At 39.0% G+C, this 19,975-nt stretch overlaps 1 protein-coding gene across 10 annotated transcripts in view; it reads right to left on the bottom strand.

Moving 5' to 3' along the window:
* The window catches only part of NCKAP5 (NCK associated protein 5), a 556,514-nt gene that overhangs the window by 131,347 nt on the left and 405,192 nt on the right, over window positions 1–19,975 (bottom strand). For all 10 annotated transcript variants that reach the window (XM_035130314.2, XM_035130220.2, XM_035130308.2 and 7 more), the window contains 2 exons: window positions 16,165–16,203; window positions 6,637–6,756 (listed from right to left, as the gene is read on the bottom strand). In XM_035130314.2, coding sequence (XP_034986205.2) covers window positions 6,637–6,756; window positions 16,165–16,203 — 159 coding nt within the window. The remainder of the gene's footprint in view (window positions 1–6,636; window positions 6,757–16,164; window positions 16,204–19,975) is intronic.

Genomic DNA, 19,975 nt, shown 5'->3' on the forward strand with positions numbered 1-19,975 from the left:
GCCAGATACATACCATTAATAACTGGAATGGTGTTTGATCTTCATCAGTTTTATTCAGAATGCGATAAAAACATATGAGATTGGCAAGCATGAAAATAGCTACTTAGGCTCAATCAGGATTCAGCAGATTTTATTTTTTTGAATTGTTGACCAGTGTTAGGGACCATAGGATCAAATAGGGCCAAAATTTGTCACTGGCACGGGGAGCTGAACAGGCAAAAGTTTGGGAAAGCTGGATGATAGGTTCCACTGACACCCCTCAGCCACTCAGCTCAAGAATATTGGCCAGCACATCATAAAGTGCTTTTGAAACACACCTCAGTTTCGAAAAGGTATGTCATGAAGCACAGGGCGAACAGTCATTCAGAGAAAACAGTTGTAAAACTTCATTAGGCTTTCAGGACTAGTTCCATAGCTTTTTGGATACTGGCCAACATGCTCAGAGAATGGTCTAAAATACAGGCCAATTTCAACGCTCCAGAGGAAAGAACAGCAACCTATAAGCCATAAGGCTACATAATAGCTTTTCACATTCACATATTGCAAAATGTTTTTCAAATGTCAGTATATGTGGGAAAAGGATAGAATATCACATTAACAGGAAGTATTTCAGAGCAACAGTTCTAAAATATTTTCATCATAGGTCTCATTAAGAGGTTTTTAATTTTAGTTCCGAGTTGGTTCTACCTGTCGTCCTATTCTAGAAAAGAAAGAAGTCTGCAACTCATTGTAATCATTTTGACCGGGTTCACACATCGCATTAACTGCTCTGAGTTACTGCTTTGTGTAAAGTATAAATTTCAATCAATCAAGTTAATAAGTATGTATGTCCGGGCCTGAGTTTTCCCACCTCTGGTTTACATACGTAAACCAGAGGTGGGAAACGGGGGCCAAATGCATTCCTTCAACCAGGTCAACCAGGTTTGTGTGACTGTTGGGACTTTTCCAGGCTGTTCCAGGAGTGTAGGCCACACTCCTCACATGCCCTGCTCCATGCTCTCTCTGAGTACTTTTGCCGGGCTGGAATGTGATCATGTCTCTTTCTTGCCTGGCTTGAGAGTGGTGGGTGGGTGGGTGGGTGGGTGCGCATGTGCATGCATGTATATGAATGTGAACATGTGTGTGAAAACCTCTGTCTTTTGTGAGGCTGGAATGTAGGCCATTGTACCAAGATAAGAGTTGCATACATTGCCCTACCCAACTTTTGCCTCTTACCTCACACACCACTTCCCAACTCCCAGAAGGTCACCCACAAGCAAATGCTGCCCTCAGGCTGAAAACGATCCCCACTCCTGCATTAAGCTGTAGTTGAAAGAAAACAATGCAGCAACCAATACCTACTATGATGCCCACAGATGGTCTCAGTAAACAATCCCTTTAAAAATCCACAATACACAACAGACTTTTGGCTCTTTTCTGATCTGTTCCTGTTGGCACTCGCTCGACCTCTCCTATGCTGAAATAGTCCACATTTCATTGAATTCCAGGACTGGACACCCATCCTCCCTTCCTACTGCTGGGAAATAAACGATGAACTGACTTGTCAAGTAGTCTAAATTAGGGCTCGTGTTGTGTTTTCTCCTAAACAAAATATGGATGATAAATCAAGAACAAACTTGGGGGAAATTCCTTTGCCAACTCAAGATCTCAAAAGCACCAGAAAAAGAATGTTAAATGTTGATCTATGGTTCATATGCACATGTGACCCTTCTGAATGCAAAAGTTTCCATTAAATTCAAAGAGTGAGACATTAATTAACAAATAATATAAATACAATCATTTATCAACAACCTCTCTGCTCAAAGGTCACATGCAATATCAGGGGGAGCATCTAAAAATGGTGACATAAAAATACACTAAAAACACAGCAGATAATCAAAACAGCAGCAATAAATATGAACAAAAATATCAAAAGTAGGAAAAACCTAATCTGAGTGAGGCATCTCCTTGTAGTCATTTGAGTTTCTATACTCAGATCAGATTACCAGATTGAGTCCAATGTATTTTGCTGTGGAAGAACGTAGTGTTTCATATACTGAAACTCTAGTTATTTTCAGAAAGCTTGGCTCTTCTGGGTCAGAGTTTGGTTTACTTAATCTTCTCATGATGGGAATTAGATTTCCCTTGTGGTGACATCCACTGCCAGAAATGGATGCATCAAATTTCGAGTGCCAAGGAATTAATGTACCAATCTGCATAATCAAATCCCTGAGATAAACAGCAGCATTTCTTTTTCAATATTATCAGGCTCTAGGTTATTGCAACTACTTTTTATATATGTATATATATATATACTTGTCCAAAATTCACGACACTGTAATTTTTAATAATAGTTTTATTGTAAAGCCCTTTGAACATAGTTATAGAAAATTTCCACTACACCAAATTGACTAAATCTGGAGTAATCATTTTTCTTTTGATCTGTGTGAGGAATGTGTATGGGGGGGAGCTGAACAGAAAAGAGTGTATCTATATAAAACATGGAATGAGTTATGTACTGAAATTTTTCATGTCACACTTTTCAAAAATAACAATTTTAATTATGTTGTAACTTTTTTGTTGTAGAATAACTAAATGAGTTTTGCTCTGAAGCTGAAATGTGACAAAAATGAGGTATAAGAATAACTAATTTCTGTATCCATACACAGAAAACATAGAAGAAATCCATTCTTCAGATGGAAGAGTGGCACAGAGTGGTACATGCACTGGTTATCTCCTGCTTGTACTACTGCGATGCACCTTTGAAGGTGACTCGGAAACTACAATTAATCCAGAACGTGACGGCTATATAAAGACCTATATTGGCTCCCAGTATGTTTCTGAGCACAATTCAAAGTGTTGGTGCTGACCTTTTAAAGCCCTAAATGGCCTCGACCCTGTATGCCTGAAGGAGCATCTCCACCCGATCATTCAGCCTGGACACTGAGATCCAACAACAAGGGGCTCCTGGCAGTTCCCACACTGTGAAAAGTGAAGTTACAGGGAACCAGGCAGAGGGCTTTCTCAGTAGTAGTGCCCACCCTGTGGAATGGCCTCCCATCAGATGTTAAGGAGATAAGTAATTATATAACATAAGAAATGGCAAAGAGTGGTAGCAGTTTGAGTTTTCAAGGAACAAGTATTATAGGGTATTTTCATACCCTCACCTATTTTTAAAGTAGGCTCCAGGGGCAACACTGCAACTGAAATATGTATAAGTCAGGGGCCACATCATTGTGACAGACACTAAATACCAAATTGCTTTCACTAGAAGGAGTATACATGATTGGAGTGGCTATCAGATAGGAAAGCTATATTGAACAATAAACCAACTTCTTTATCTGAACAATAGACACTTTATTTTTTGCTCTCCCTCAACCTCAAATTGTCAAAACCAATTCAATTACATGCATATTGTACATCTATTGAACCATGAAGGCCGCAGAGAAGACACACTCAAGATCTCATCATACTTGCTCTAGTATCTATGACCTGCTATAATACTTACTGTACCTAATATGCCTCCCATATAACAAGCCTTAGTTTGAATGATTCCAAATTTTTTGCCTTTAGATTTCATTGTCATGACACTGTATGGGAATTTCCAATGCACTTTTAAGTTTGCTAAGTTGTGTTTGTTTGAGAAGTACACCTAAATCTAAGGAGCCACATTGTATACATATTATATCTGTAAAAATATTGTGTTACTCACATACCATTATATTTTTAAGTCAAAGGGTTGTTTTGATATCCAGATCCTTTTTAATTGTGGTTGTATTATATAGTCTCATTATAAAAAAACTTTGTTCTATATAACTGCATCTCTCTAATTTACCTTTTAAACTGAATATGCTCCATGTATGGTCCTGTAATTGTTTACATGACTATGTGTCAGTGTGTACATATCTTTATGACAAATCAATAAGAAATGTAAGAAAAAATGATGTAAGGTCTGCAAACCAAGTAAATACTAAACTGTGTAAGAATACACTTATAGAAGGTAGAACAGGAATAGTTAAAATCTGGAAGGCAGGTAAACACAACTTTGGTTTGTTATGATACAATAAATTAAGTTCTTTGGCATACTTGCATGAAACATCATTTCATAGTTAATTTTTTATGGGATTTCATTTTCTCGGTACTAATTGGTTACTGAATAATGTAGTTTTTAGATATTTTATTGATAGAATTATTGATAGAAGGGGAAAGTTCAAATGCAACAATTTCAGCTTATGGACAGAGGCCATTGCTCAGTGGCTGAGCACCTGCTTTGCATGCAGAAGGTCCCAGGTTTAATTCATGGAACCTCCATTTAAAAGGGATCTGATGATGTTAAAGTCTTTCTGCCTTAGACCTGGAGAGACAATACATGTCAGGTAGATGCTGGATAAAAACCCTGATCTGGTAAAACACAGCTTTGGAATATTATTTAAAATTCTGCTGTGCATTTCCTTCTTGATCTCCTGTCTGAATTTGATTGTTTTACTACTTAGTAGATTCAACATTACATTAGTTTTACTTTATTTACCTTTGTTTTCCTTTAGATCAGGAGGCGGTGAGCAGAAACCTATTAATTTATATTTCTGCAGAATACCCTATACATTTAATGTGTTTTTAAAAAATAAAAAATAAAAAAAACAAATATAATGTCTGCTAGCTGATGGTATTACTACTTCTTTAGAAGCACAGTTTCCAGGACAATATGTAGATTAAAATAATAAATATGCTAAACTTGTATAAAGCCACAGAAAAGCAAACGCAAAAACAACAAAATCCAGCAAAGCCATAAAAACAAAACTAAAAAAATAAGGAAAACCTGCTGAAATGTCCAACACTGATAAACCATGAAAGCTGGCACCAGGTGGGCTTATTTGAGAAAGGTGTTCCTGATGTGGGGTTCCAGTCCTCTAGTTAGCCACTACCCACCACAGTTACTTTCAAAAAATACTGTCACTTCCGGTTAAATACCCGGCCACTAAAATATTAGAATGATGCCAGATAAAGGACAAGGAGTGGCATGGAGAACAAGGTAGGCAAGTCAAGCCTCACAGCTGTGACCAAACACTGAAGTGATATGCTTTGGTGGTAAATTAAACAAGATTTACTGGATCGTGGAAAGGTGGTTCTGCTTCCATTTGGATCTTTCTGATTTCGTCATTATTATGTATCATCACACAGAGATATTGTATATATGTTCTATTCTGAAGAATCCTGGGTTTTAATTGATTTATCTGTATCTTTCCAAGTATGAAGATTAACAGTGAGCATTGCTCATCAATATTCTTAGGTGGTACTGATTCTAAGGTACTGATTTCCATATTTTTCAGGATATATTTGCATCTACATCATAGACATACTGGACTAAGTACTTTACCTGCAGGCAGATGCATAGCAGAGCACTCCCTTTCTGGGCATATGTGCAAAAGTATTGAATTTAACATGTCACCCTACACAGAAAATGGGATATCTGAGCACTCTGCTCATATTGCCATCCAGGGCTCCCCATTCTATTAGGCAAGTGGAAGGAAGGGGCATGTTCAGCTGGGATGTAGGATATGGGATAAACATAAACCATGTTCAGGATTTGCCTGAAACTATGGTTGGAGTAGGTATCTACACACACAAGCTCAGCCTGCAATATTCCCGGGCTGCTGTTCATATCTTCATGTGATTTTTGCAAAGGTCTGAAGATGGTCTTTAAGCATGTTCAATTGAATGTGCTCTCCATAAACAGAGGCCTGGGGATGAGGTGTGTGCTGCTGCCCTGTCCATAGTTTGATCATTCTTATGTTCAAGCAAATGTCACCCAAAATTGTCTGATGGGATTTCCAAGTGAGTTTCCATGCCTGCACACCATAGAAGGAACACTGCTGTTGCAAAAATATATAAAAGACTGGATTACAACCATCTTGTTTTATAAAAAAAATTATTGCTTTCTCTTTTTTTAACCCTTTATTCATTTCATGGACCAAGTACGGTATGTTGATTCCAACAGGCCTTACTTTCACCCCTTTGTTATAACAGCCTTTTTATAACAGTAGTATACTATAGCAACTAAAATAATGCTTTAGATCAGGCTGCAATTGTCAGTGCACTGTGGCTGATTTTTCATTATTTGAGAAGAATTGTGCTGAAAAAAATAGATGTAAAAGAGGCCAAATCCATTAGCCTATTAAACATTCCCCCCCCCATAAAAAGTATAAATTGACATGTGCAAATTTATGCAAAAGATAGAGAGAATTCGGTAAATTTATATAAATTAATTTGGTTAGACTAGAAATCTCTTCTTAATCCAATAAGATCCAATAAGTTACATGACTGAAATTTTCCTATTATAACATGACCTATACTTCCTGTTGCTCTGTTTACTTATTATTCCAAAGTGACTTAGCTTTTGTAGTGTTTTTTTAAGCATACTGAGCTCTCTCTCTTCTCTCTCTATCTTATTCTGCTTCAATGTACCTCCAGAATTTGTACATTTTCAATTTCAACAGTATCAGATGGCAGATAGCCAATGTCCCTCTAATACACTGTGCCAATCAACTGTCATACTTTGCTTGTTGAAATTGCCATAAGCTGTCTAATGTTATGTAATTTCAGTAAGTATAACATGCCACTTATTTAAACTGCAAAGATGTTTTCATGAATTAAGTCTACCTGAAGCAGCAAGCCAGATGTTGGTTTCATTCTTTGATGGAATAGCACACTAAGCGTTCGGTTCTGTTGTTCCAGGTCAAAAACTCTTGTTTTTAACTTTAAACACTCCTCCCTCAGGTCCTAGAACAGGGAAGAAAAACTGAATTAGAAAAAAACACACACAAAAACAGCCCACACAATTCAAACATTAACTGAAAAGTCAATGAATATTATAATGCAAGTGACAGAACACCACCCTTCTGTTAATGCCTGTGACAGAACACTACCCTATTATGTTAATAGGAGGAATCCTATTTGCTAAAGGCTCCTTGATCTTGTGGAGGCCTCTGCTGACAGGAGGAGGCAAAGTGCTTTACGCTTATCCCCTGCCCTCCTGTACCTTCCACAACAACTTCCACACAGCACAGCAGCATCCCACCACCTAGAACAGATTTTCAGGTGTAGAAGGAGCTACAAGGAAGAGGTGAAATTGGCAACATCATATCCCTCCTTCCATCACTAGAAGCGTCAGTCGGATTAAAAGCCCTCCTGCCTGTAGGATGAAACAAATGGATTCCTCCCCAGCTTTCAAAATTAAGCAGATTTTTAAAAGTGCAATTTCAGCACTAGCATCTCGTAAGAAATCAAAAGGTAGTATTTCTAATTACCCAATATATTTGTTTAGACTGGCATTTTTCAAGTATTTATTAGCTTAAGAAAAGTTTTAATTAGCTTAATTTTGTATGGATACATAATAATAAATAGAAAACATGAAAAGTAATGCACTTTCAGAAAGCTGTACTGTATTGTCATTTCCCCAACCAAGAGGGATAACCAACAGCACTCTAGAAACAATGCTATGTGGTACTGTGTGTCAGAGAAAGATGAACCAAGCAAGGCCATATTTCATCACAATCACAAGCAAAGAGTGGGAAAGGCAAACATAACCTATGCCAGGTGAAAACTGATAAAAACTATATGCAACCACAGGAATAGCTATGTTTGACATGAGTATATTACATTCATCTTCTCAATCGCTTCATTATAAATCAAGTAGCATTGACAGCATATACATCCCCTCTATGGATATGTTCCTTCCCAACAGCAGTTGGATGCATTGGTTGTGATGATATTCCAATGAGGCTTACCGGACACAAAATTATATCTCAGGTATCATCTGGGTACACAGACACTGAGGTATTAATCACCACACAAATATGTATGTGATATATGAGCAAGATACTGAATCTGCTTTCCTATCCACTTCTTCCTTTTCACAGTAGGCATGCATGTGTTGATGCAGGCTCATTAATCGGTTCTGTTGTATTAAGGAATGGTGAGATTCTGAATTCTTGAAGGCCACTCCATCCTCCAGACAGTTGTCTAGGAGTTGTAACAATTCTTCCCTCCCATTGGGCAGTCGGGTTCTTTACTAAATCTAGCATCCCACATGCCTATCCTTAAGGGGATTTCATTTTGTTGGGAAGTGAGGGAAGAAAGGGTTAACACTCCCTCCCAATGTCTGTACTCCTGGCAAAACACATCCTGCACTTCAAGGGGGGAGGGGGGAGAGGGGAGAGGGAGGACTAGTGGGAAGCTATGGAAGCAGCTTTGTGCCACTTCCCACAGACCACACTTCCTAGAGAACACCCTGGAAGCAATGCAATGGGACATAGTTTGGCATCACTCCAAAGACAGTGCAGCCAGTAGAGTCCTGGGGCTCATCCACACTTCCGCTTGTCCTGCTGCTTTCCCTCAAGGAAAACTTCTCTTTAGCACTCAATTGGAGCAAATGACAATTCAGGTTTTCTCTGAATTGATGTTTGCTCTGACTGAGCACTAAAGAGCAGGTTTTCCCTGGGAAGGGAGTAGGAAAAGGGGAAAACCTCTTGGACCCATACAGTCTGGGCATGGGACAGGTGGAAGTGTGGATAAACCCCTAAAAACTAGGGTTGCAACAGGATTTTTCTGGGCCCAGTACACTGTATATATGCTCAGCCCAGCATGCCATCATGCCTACAATCTATTGGTAAGAACTGCTGCTTACATACACATTGCAACTAAAACAAGAGCATATGGGCAAAGTAAGAAGGTGGGTGGGTTGTGGTCTCAATGGCACTGTGCTTTAGTGTATGCTCAGTCATTCCATGGGCAAATTAAAAACAAAAGTTATTTAAGTTTAAGGAGATCTGAAGCTTGGGCTCCTCGACAACCCACCTACAATGCTCCTGAAACTAATTAAAGAAGTTTATTCTGCCCATACTATGGACAGGAGCCATCATTTTGCCCTCATCCATATAATTGTCAATTTCCGTTTCAGACCTACAATGGAAACTGCTGAGATGACTCAGTAGCATGACATTTCCATTTCCATTATACTGTATGCTGCATTAATAAAATAAAATAAAACATCAGTTTCTCCTAAAAATGAGAACAGCTGCACCATGAAACATTCCTGTATTTCATTTTTGAAGGGTGCAAAGCACAATGAAAAGCTTTCCACATATTTACTTGTTAACAGAATTAACAATATACTGAGTTATATGAACCTATTGAAGTAGCAGGCCAGAATGTTCACAAAAATAGTCCGTTTTTGTCTGTTCTTGGTCTGCTGTGCCTAAGCCAGCATGGTGAATGGAGAAGAAGAGGTAACACAATGAAACACTTTTGTTAAATAAAAGCTGTAAAAAATGTGGGTTAGCTTTAATTCAAAGGTAAGGCTGGATGAATTAAGAAGTCATTTTGCCTGAGCACATTACGAGTGGAGTGCTTATTTAAAGTACCCCTAAGGCGAACCAAGTTATACATTCTCTGCCTTCCAAAGTGACAAGGAGGCAATAATATATTTTATTTGAAGTGTAGCAAAATTCTAAATCCTCTAATTCTGCAACAGAAATCCCTGTTTATAACTGCATCATCTCAGACCTTTTATGGGAAGCTATTATATATATATTATTTAATCAAGCAAAAGCACTAACGAAAAGTCCTTATGAAGTTCTAACAGATAACAAATTCACTGTAAGACTAGCTGCTCCAATTGAGACTGAACTCCACAGTCAAAAGAAGAAGCGCTTCATGAGAGCTAGCAATTCAAACTAACCACAGGCCGAGCAACACCTCCTCCGCACCATTCCTTTCAAAAGCTAAACACTCCTCTCCCGCATTTATTCTAAAATAAAGAATAAAACGCACATTGTTAGATTGCCCAATTATTGGAAAAAAGTGCTTTAGCACCACAGTTGTTCATAGGAAGATTTTTTTAAAGGCAAAAGTAGATGTAAAATGATTCCCCTCACATTATGAGACAGATACTTCCTAGGCTCTAGAACAGAAGTGGAGGACCTGTGACCTCCAGACGATGCTGGACTACAACTCCTATCATTTCTGAATACTGATCATGTGGACTGGGGCTTATGGAAGAGAGAGTTCAACAACATATGGAGGCCAACAGGTTTCCCATAACTTTTCTAGAACATCCAATCTCCTCATAGGAATAGCTTCTCTTTTAAGGCCACATAGTTTCTAGCTGCAGAAGTTACTACTAAGGTGTTGAGTACTGGAAGTTCTGAAAAGAAGTGAGTATGAACTGAAGCAGGTTATCATCTGGCTGGAATTACTAGGAAGAGTTCAAAACGTCTAAACTCAATATGAATATACATTTCATCTCCCTTCATGCCAATGCTCTGCTATGAAGAGCTTTCAATGTTCATCTCTACTGTTCCCCACAATCCAGAAGGAGCAGGAACCTGTATAGTACAGCACTTCTTCTTAGTCAGTACTATATTCCTAGTACATGTTTCCTCCACCACCACCACAATCTATATACTGTATTGTTTTTCTTGGGTGTTAAAACAACTCCACATTTACCATCCTATTAGGCCGTAAAACAGTCCCCTAAGATACGGAGACAAACTACTGTCCTAGTATAAAAAGGAACATAGGTCAACAATATAGTGAAGGTTACTATTATCATCATTGGAATTAGATTTTATCATACCACAATAGTATGCTTGCAATTTATACATGCCTGGGCTCCTTGCTACAACAGTCGTGAATATAATCAGCAGCCCCATGGGTTATATGGATCAGATGGAATCAGTTTAGATTATGTACTTAGGCCTACCTGGCAAAATACATGGAGCCAGCAAGGGTATACTAGTCTTCACTGGTCCTCCACATGGGGCTGGTAAAGGTAGGGCTGGTGAACTGTGTGGGCAGGTAAGAGCTGGAGTGCTTTTGTTCTGTTTCGCAGAATGGGGCCAAATTTGGCTTTACGATAGCATCTGAACCAACTCACTATCACTTCTAATGTCACAATATTGATTTTACTAGGAGAAATGGCACTAGCATGGGTACTTCTACATAATCTAGCTTACTTCCACTGAGAAAGCTGAGGCATGATGCCTACATGGAAACAGCAACTACATTACCAGGCTTCAGGCCTTAAACTGAATCTTAAACTACCATGACAGTGGACCAATCTGATATCCTGAATATGGACATGCAACTTTCAGGTTCAAGTAGTATGGCTCTAAGAATCAGTTGGCTGCAAGGAAAATGTTTTTTGCCTTCCTGTCTTACTTGTGGTCTACTCAGAGGTGTCTATGAGAAACACAATGCTGAATTGGATGGCCTTTTGGTTTGGTCCAGCACTGTTCTAATGTTTCTGTTTCAGTGTGAGAGGAAACTACAGAGTGAAAGTTGTTAAGACAGGCGAGTCCAGCTTTAATTTCTCCTCAAAATTATCTGCAATGTGAAATAACATGGCAAGAGTACTCCAGCCAAAGAAGCTCCCGGCTAGAGGCTGAATGAAATAAGTTAGAGGCTAGTCTTAAAACTTAAGACATGAAATATTTTCTGGAAATGTTTATGATTGTTTGCTGGTCTGTTATTCCCCCATCGGTTTTTAGATGCCTCTTAAGTAAAACCGTAACTTGTGGAAATGATGGAAACAAAACAACAACAAAATGTGGTGCTCTGAGGCAGAACTCCCAATTTAATATATTTTCCTTCATATTTTCACTCAAAAACTGGGCTCACTGGAGGAGTTCCATATGTCTTATAAGGAACGATCTCCTCCAAAAGTACCCACTTCAAACTATAAATTTGATCTCAAGGATTCAGTGACATTGATAAATCACTCAAGGTTTTGCTCTCTCAGTTGGTGTCACCATGATCTCTAGGCGGAACAGCAGCTTCTCATATACTTCTGGGTATGCAGTACTTCATCCCTTACATTATTATAGTATGTATTTAATTTAAACAAAAAATTAGTCCTTGAGGGGTATTTCCAAATTCACAGTGTAAAATACATAGTTGGCGTTACTGCACAGTATTACTCTTCTGGAGTCTTTGAGAGCTCTTCAGATTCCCTCTGTATCTCATGATGCCCCTGAGGTGTGTTATCTCTTGGTGACATTACTTGTTCCATCTTGCTGCAGTGCCGTAGAAGACTTATCTGTTTACCAGTTATTACTTAGATTTGTATAGGAGCCATTTGTGATTGACCCGAAGAGCCTAATTTCCTTTTTACTGTACAGTATTGTCTTCCTGTCCTTTCTTATAAATAGTCTCAGTCCAAATGGCATTAGGAGGGCTGTAACAGTTAACATTCATTAACATTTAGAGTGCTGCCTTGTGTTTCCCCTTCAGGATATTAAATTAAGCAGCATTACTCAGCAGTAGGCTAGCGTCTGTTAAATTTCATCAATACTAAGCAAATCACATTATTAAATACATTTTAATCTATATCCTTAGTTCGTTCATAAGCAGTCCTTAGTACCTGTGTCTTCCAATATTGACAAAAGGGGTTGTCATGGAAAACAATTGTCCTAAAGGAGTTATAAAGTAACTCACAAAACTCTCCCCACTTCAACTCCATTTTGTATTTGTTTTGTTTTTTAAAAAGAAAACATGTTGTTTTCTAAATAAGGTATAAATATATTGAGATCAATATACCAGCTAATATGCCACAACATATGGGCTTTTATATTGCAGAATGCTAATATGGTTTGTGTATGCACTTGTATTCATGGCCTGCTAAATTGCATAACAAGAGAAAATGAATACATTTCTGATTTGTTTCTAGGGTAGGCTTGTCTGTTTTAATTCTCAATTGAAAATTTAGAAAAACAACACTGAAATGACAATTCCAGCAACTGATCTCCCCCCCCCCAAGCTATATTATACAACAGTCAGCAACAATCTTGCTTGCCAGGATTTCCTGTCCTAGTTGGTTGGAACCTCTCCTAGGATTAAGTGGCCATTGGGACTGCTCGGCATGCATTTAGATTTACAGTCACAATACATGGATACCAGTGTGTAGTGGGGCAGAGCTTGTCTCCTAATACCAACATCACTGCTGTTTACAGGGTGGGGTTGAGGCCATAGCACTGCACTCACAGGACTATAGCCACCAATTCAGCACTCTCACCATAGCTGCCAAGTTTTCCCTTTTCTCGCGAGGAAGCCTATTCAGCATAAGGGAAAATCCCTTTAAAAAAGGGATAACTTGGCAGCTATGACTCTCACCAGTGCAGCAAAACACCAATCTTGATGCTCCCAATGACCATCATCACCCAGGTAAACAGCTGTGACACTCTGCCCCACCCACATATGCTAGTACTGATGGATATGGAAAGAATCTGCAACGTATAATAATGTCTATTTCTCTGCACTTGAAGATATTTAAACCTTACCCTGTGTTGATGGATGCAGAAAATAACTTACAATATCTCTATACATCTCCCCACCCCCGTCCCTGCAATACACGCTCGCACCCAAAGGCATCTCCTCACTCCTTCTAAGATGCCTCTCATGTGTTACATTTTATGGAGATGAAAACAAAGCAGGATGAGGCATGTTCATTCACAATCACGCCCCAGCACCACAATGGAAAGAATGCATACTTTGCACACAGAAGGTCCCAGGTTTAATCTCACACATCTCCCATTAAAAAAAACACTAAATGGAAAACCTGGCAGAAGATGATGGGAAAGATATTTTTTTCTGACCAGGTACAGGTAGGCCTTTTATGTTTCATATGAGATTAAAGGTTGTATGCAATAGCCCTCATCTGAAGAAATGTAAGAACTGTCCATGTAGCCCAGTGCCCTGTGATGGCAGCCAACAATAAGCCTTTGGGATGTTTGAGAAGAAAAATGCTCTCCACAGCTGTGATACTCAGAAACAGGTATCCAGAGGCATACAGTCTCCGACAATGGAGATAGACCATAGCTATGGTGACAAGCAACCTCCACAAAACTGAGCATGCTGACAGACATACAACATTTGGATAGGGAAAGGGAACTGAGTAACTGAAAATCTGAACAGAAGCACTCCACATTGCAGCATTTCCTTGGAGATCCCACTAATAGGTATTTGGCAATAAGCCTTTGGGATGTTTGAGAAGAAAAATGCTCTCCACAGCTGTGATACTCAGAAATAGGTATCCAGAGGCATACAGTCTCCAACAATGGAGATAGACCATAGCTATGGTGACAAGCAACCTCCACAAAGTGTCACAAAGTAATTGGGACTAGAATTTCTTTGATTAGCTTTTTAAAAACTGTTTTTACTGATAATTTTAATATTTTTTGTAACCCACTTTGAGGTTTTATTACAATCAAGCAGTATATAAATTTTGTTAAATAAACTTTTAGACAGGCAGTAGATCTATCTCTTTCCTGTCACTCTTGTGTTGAATACAATAACCCCCACTTCCAGAACACCAGTTTCCTCTTGTTTGGGCTTGTGCATAGAGTCATCAGACTGTGCACTGCTAAGATAGTTGCGCTGGCATTTCCCCCTGTGCAGTAGGATGGTAACTGGATGCCGAAGTCCCAGTGTTATACTAATAATGCACATGCACATTCTGCAGACAATACTTTTAAGGAGAAACTGGAGTCACAGAGAGTTAATTGCTGATCAAGAAATGCAGCAAGATAGCTTTGCAGAAAAATAATTTTTGAGGCAGAAGCACCACTCAAAAAGATTAACAACAACAAATACAGGAAAGCTTACCGCAAAAAAGAAAAGGAAAAAAAAGCCTAATATTGGCAAATGGAAATAGAGGAATATGTAACTCCCACCCTCCCAATAACAAAAATGATGTGAGACCAGGAAAGACAAATAAATGGCAATCTGTACAAAGTTTCCTCTTTGCCAAATACCTATTAGTGGGATCTCCAAGGAAATGCTGCAATGTGGAGTGCTTCTGTTCAGATTTTCAGTTACTCAGTTCCCTTTCCCTATCCAAATGTTGTATGTCTGTCAGCATGCTCAGTTCTCACTCTGCTCTTTTAGGATTCCACACCCTTAGGATTTTTCCTAAAGTATTTTGTTTGTATTTCAAACCGTGACATTGCCCGTGAACATGCTAATCTCTCTCTTTCTTGTGTGTAGCAGGGGTGGGGATACATTTTTGGCATAAGGACAGGCACTTATAGAATGAGTTCATTATGAACATGTCGACTACTGGACTTTGACAAGGAAGATCTAGCTTCAACTCCACAGTTTGTGACTTTGGGCTTCTCTTTCAGCTCAAACCATTGCAGGGATAAAAAGGGGTTGAGTAGCATACAATTCTATATTAAAAGAAAATTAATATAGAATAAATTCATCTAGTAATAAATGCACTTACTATAAAATATGTAAAATATGTAAATATTTACTATAAAATATGTAAAATAGGGGGACCCAGGTGGCTCTGTGGGTTAAACCACAGAGTCTAGGGCTTGCTGATCAGAAGGTCGGCGGTTCGAATCCCTGCAACGGGGTGAGCTCCCGTTGCTCAGTCCCAGCTCCTGCCCACCTAGCAGTTCGAAAGCACATCAAAGAGCAAGTAGATAAATAGGGACCGCTCCGGCGGGAAGGTAAACGGCGTTTCCGTGCGCTGCTCTGGTTCGCCAGAAGCAGCTTTGTCATGCTGGCCACATGACCCAGAAGCTGTCTGCGGACAAACGCCGGCTCCCTCGGCCTATAGAGCTAGATGAGCGCCGCAACCCCAGAGTCGGACACGACTGGACCTGATGGTCAGGGGCCCCTTTACCTTTATAAAATATGACAACAACAACAGCAGCAGCAGCAACAACAACAACAACAACAATTCTGTCTTTTCCTGACGGGACTCAAGTTGGCTTACAGATAATAACAAGAACCACTAAAAGCATAGAAAAATCAAGCATTAAAATACAATTAAACATTGACAGAAAATATGCCAGTATACAAAGGGTCAAATACATGTCACAGTATACGTGTCTTTGTATCTAATATACATGTTTTAAATTTCAAATTCTATTAGCTGAATATGCATGTATGTGCTACCGGTAATAATTAATGGGATCAGAGAAAACATGGAGAGGGAATTTATCCATTTTCTCCCATGTTACAGTCCTAAGGAAAATCCTCTTGTTAAGCTGCTATTTCATTACAGAGTAAATCTCTAATTAGCACCAATTTCATTGAATAAAGATCTTTGATAACTCTAATTAAGTATCCTTGGTAACTATAACATTTAACAGTGTTTCACGAAAAGGAGAAATTACTTACCTTCTGAGTAAGTAATGCTTGTACAACTTGGTTGGCTACCTGTAAGAATAAATAAAGGATATTTGAGCAGTGCATCAAATTGTGTTTGTGTGTGCTTTCTAAGGGTCATAGCTGAGTAATACAGCATCTGCTTTGAATGCAGAAAGTCCTGGTTCAATTTGTGGCATCTTCAGGTAGACCCAGAAACCCTTAAGAGTCGCTTCCACTTTGTATAGACCAGTATTTATCAAATTTGTGTATTCAGCTGCTGGCTAGGGATGATGGGAGTTGTAGTCCAACAACAGCTGGCAACCCAAGTTTGAGGACACTGAAGTTCGAACATTTGCAGTTTGAATCCATGCGACGGGATGAGCTCCTGTTGCTCTGTCCCAGCTTCTGATAACCTAGTTCAAAAGCATACCAGTGGAAATAAATTGGTACCGCTGCAGCAGAAAGGTAAACTGCATTTCCGTGCACTACGGCTTCCATCACGGTGTCCCGTTGCACCATAAGCGGTTTAGTTATCTGGCCACATGACCCAGAAAGCGGTCAGTGGACAAACGCCGGCTCCCTCACCATCCACGGGCAGCGGAGTAGCACGGGGGGGGGTGCTATCCACCATAGGGCGTGCTAGCTGTCCATGGGGGTGGGGCAAGCCACCCACTGGGCAGGGTGAGCCAGGGCAGGCGCCAGCTGCCTCCCTCTCTGGAGGATGCCCACGACCGGGATGGAGGTGGCGGCTAGGGCGCCCTATAGGCCACACGCGTCCCGTGCCGCATCTCTTCCTCCACTACTGTCCCTTTACCTTTACCTATAGACAGTGCAGAACCAGAAGAATCAATGGTCTGATTGGGTAAAAAGCAGCTTCCTGTGTTCCTATGGATAATCTCCTTCAGGCACACCTGGAGGGATTTTTTTTTTACTTCTCTTATCATCACTAGAGTTTCAGATTCTACCACTTCCCTTGAAAATCTCATTTTGTCCCAAAGCTTACAGTTCTTAGAAACCCACAGTTTAGCACTATTCCCCTACCCACTCCCATACCTTCTAAGGTATAGAAATAATTGCAGGGACCAAATTCTGGAGTAGTACAAGTCATAGGACTGAAAAAACCCAGTACCATTCAACTGATTTTGAAAGAGATATCATCAATTTTGCTCAAGCAGAAGGCTTGGCCCTGGATGTTTTCATGAGGTCTAATTGTTTCTTGATTCAATATTGACAAAACAGAACATCTGTCATGACAGCAAGATACTGTTAAGTGCTACTAAAAATTAAAATGCCTACAGTCATCAAATGTGCTTGGATGGCACTCACGCCACACTTTATATTTATTTCATCAGATTACAAAACATCGATTAGAAGGATTGTGTATAAAACTAATTTTTTTTAAAAAAAAACACCCCACCAGATATTAACATTTGTATCACACATTTAATTATCTAATACCTTATTTTGTTAAAAAAATGACCTATTTTTGTACAAACTAAAAAACCTTATGTTGTCAAAGCAGAGCCCTATTATATCTGAAGCTTATTCATTTGAAAATAAGCACACCTTGCCGTTATTTAAAAACAAAACTCCCCTTTCTTCTCAACAACTTCATTGGAAAAAAATGTAACCTACTCATATGAACGGAAACATGAGCAGAAATTTCAACCTAAGTAATTCTGCTCCTGTATGATCCAAGAGTTTGATTTGATTCATACACTTATAACATGACCTATTATCACTTCTCCCTTTCCAGAACTGGTCTCTAACCTAAGGCAACTAGGGAATAAACCGTCACATAAAATAGTTCTGTACATGATTTAACACAAGACACAGACTAATACTACAGCCATAATAACCCACAGCAGTAAATATATTGCATCTCTGAAATCCATGTGTGTTGCCCTTTAGGCTTTAAGAACTGACATCCAACAGCATTCCTTCTAGCATGTACTTTTAGTTGTAACATTGTTTGGTGTACCTGAAGATTGAACAAACCCATCCAATACATTACTTCTTTACGAAATGACATGACATGAAGCCACTTACTAGTAAAATAAATAAATAAGCAAGGAAGGAAGGAAGCAAGCAAACAAACAAACAGCTATGTTCAGAACCCTACAAGATTCTGCGGACTGTGTCCAAATAATTTGTAGCAGTTCTGCCTGCAAAGTCACTGAGTGCTGCGCCGAGTGGCATAAGCAGAAGAGGGAGCAGTGCAAGCACTTCTGATCTGAATAGCTGAAGGTAAGGCAACCTAGTGGCAAAGGATGTTGGAGAATTCTGATGAAAGTGGAAACAGGAAAAGGAAATTGCTGATGTTCGCTTTTTTGTCCCATGCCCAGAATGGAAATAAATCTAGCAAATACAATTAGTATTCATGTTGTTGCTGATTTCAGTCCACCACCACCAACATGTTAATTGATTATGGCTCTCCCCCCACCCCTTACCATGCATTTCCTTCTTACTGAAATGAATGGGGTAGAATAACAATAATCCCTTTACCATCATGTAGAAATCCAAGATCTTTATACTTGGAAAAGCTGAAGTAATCTCCCCATCATCTTAATTTAAAACAAAAACAAAAAAACCTCACCATAACAAATTTGGAGGATTTCTGGACTATCTAAGAAAGAATAGCAACAAAGCTAAAATAACCCAGGATATCTTTCCAGTAACCTGGTCATGTTTTCGACTGACAAAGAATAAGAATAAGAATAAGCTTTTATTATCTTATTTGCATGGCATGTTAATGACAGCTTTTAGTTGCTTTCAAATACAAGTTAAACATTGGTGACATCTTTATATTTTGTGTGGCTAATTGCAAATGCTAGTATAGTAATTTTAAGATGTTGTAGTGTGGTGTATCACATTGCCCTGATAGAATGCAGCTGAGTCTGACATAAATCTTTACTGGCATAATAACATGAATAAATATTATACCACCTCTTGACAAAAAACTGACAATCAATTTCCAGAATAGGAAACTAGGATTAAGCATTTAAACCTCAGGCCCCTGAGGTAGAAGAAGGTAATCCTGTTTCTTGCATTAGGTTTCCTAGAGACAAGGAGATGGGTTTAGAATTTATAGATATATTTATTGAATTTTAAATAAATGAAGCTCATCCTTATATAATGCATTGCAGTGCTATTTACTTTCAAGTTCAATCCAAATGATTGATCTATCTACTTTAGAGGAAATAGCAGAGATAGACAACTAATTTCAAAACAATTGTTTGTTAGGATTACTATCAGAATTTATAAGCGACTGTAATTGTCTCAGATTCTGATTCCCCCCACCCCAGACTTTACAACGACTGAATTTTATGGGTAGATACACTCACAGAATATTAATTTGTATATCAGGGCAAGTATTTGTATTGCAGTTATGAAGGTTAGGTTTATAACAAACAGAGAAGAAAGCATAGGAACAAAGTGGACATTAAGGTTTTTAGAAAATAATAATGAGGGCCTGAATCCAGCAATTTTGCACCTCAGCTCTGTCTATCAGTTTATTTGATGAGGATTTGTGCCTATACACAGAGTCTAAAACAGCTGAGTAATCCCATGCCATCAAATCAAATTAAAGTTTATACCGCTGATATTACTGAGATGGGGAATGTCACTTTTGTGATCATCTACAACTGCTCAACTCTCCAATCTATGTTGTCTGCCCAGCAGCAAACCCTTGTGCTATTAATCTGCCCATAAACCTATTCCAAATTTCATACCGTAAACCTGGCATCAATATGGGCTGATCAGAAGCCTTAAAGTTTTCTGCCACGGTCACTGGAAAAAATAAAACAGCCCGCTTGTGCATGCCCACATGCGATCAGAAGAT

The sequence above is a fragment of the Zootoca vivipara genome, chromosome 1, assembly GCF_963506605.1.
Source record: "Zootoca vivipara chromosome 1, rZooViv1.1, whole genome shotgun sequence".
NCBI lineage: Eukaryota > Metazoa > Chordata > Lepidosauria > Squamata > Lacertidae > Zootoca > Zootoca vivipara.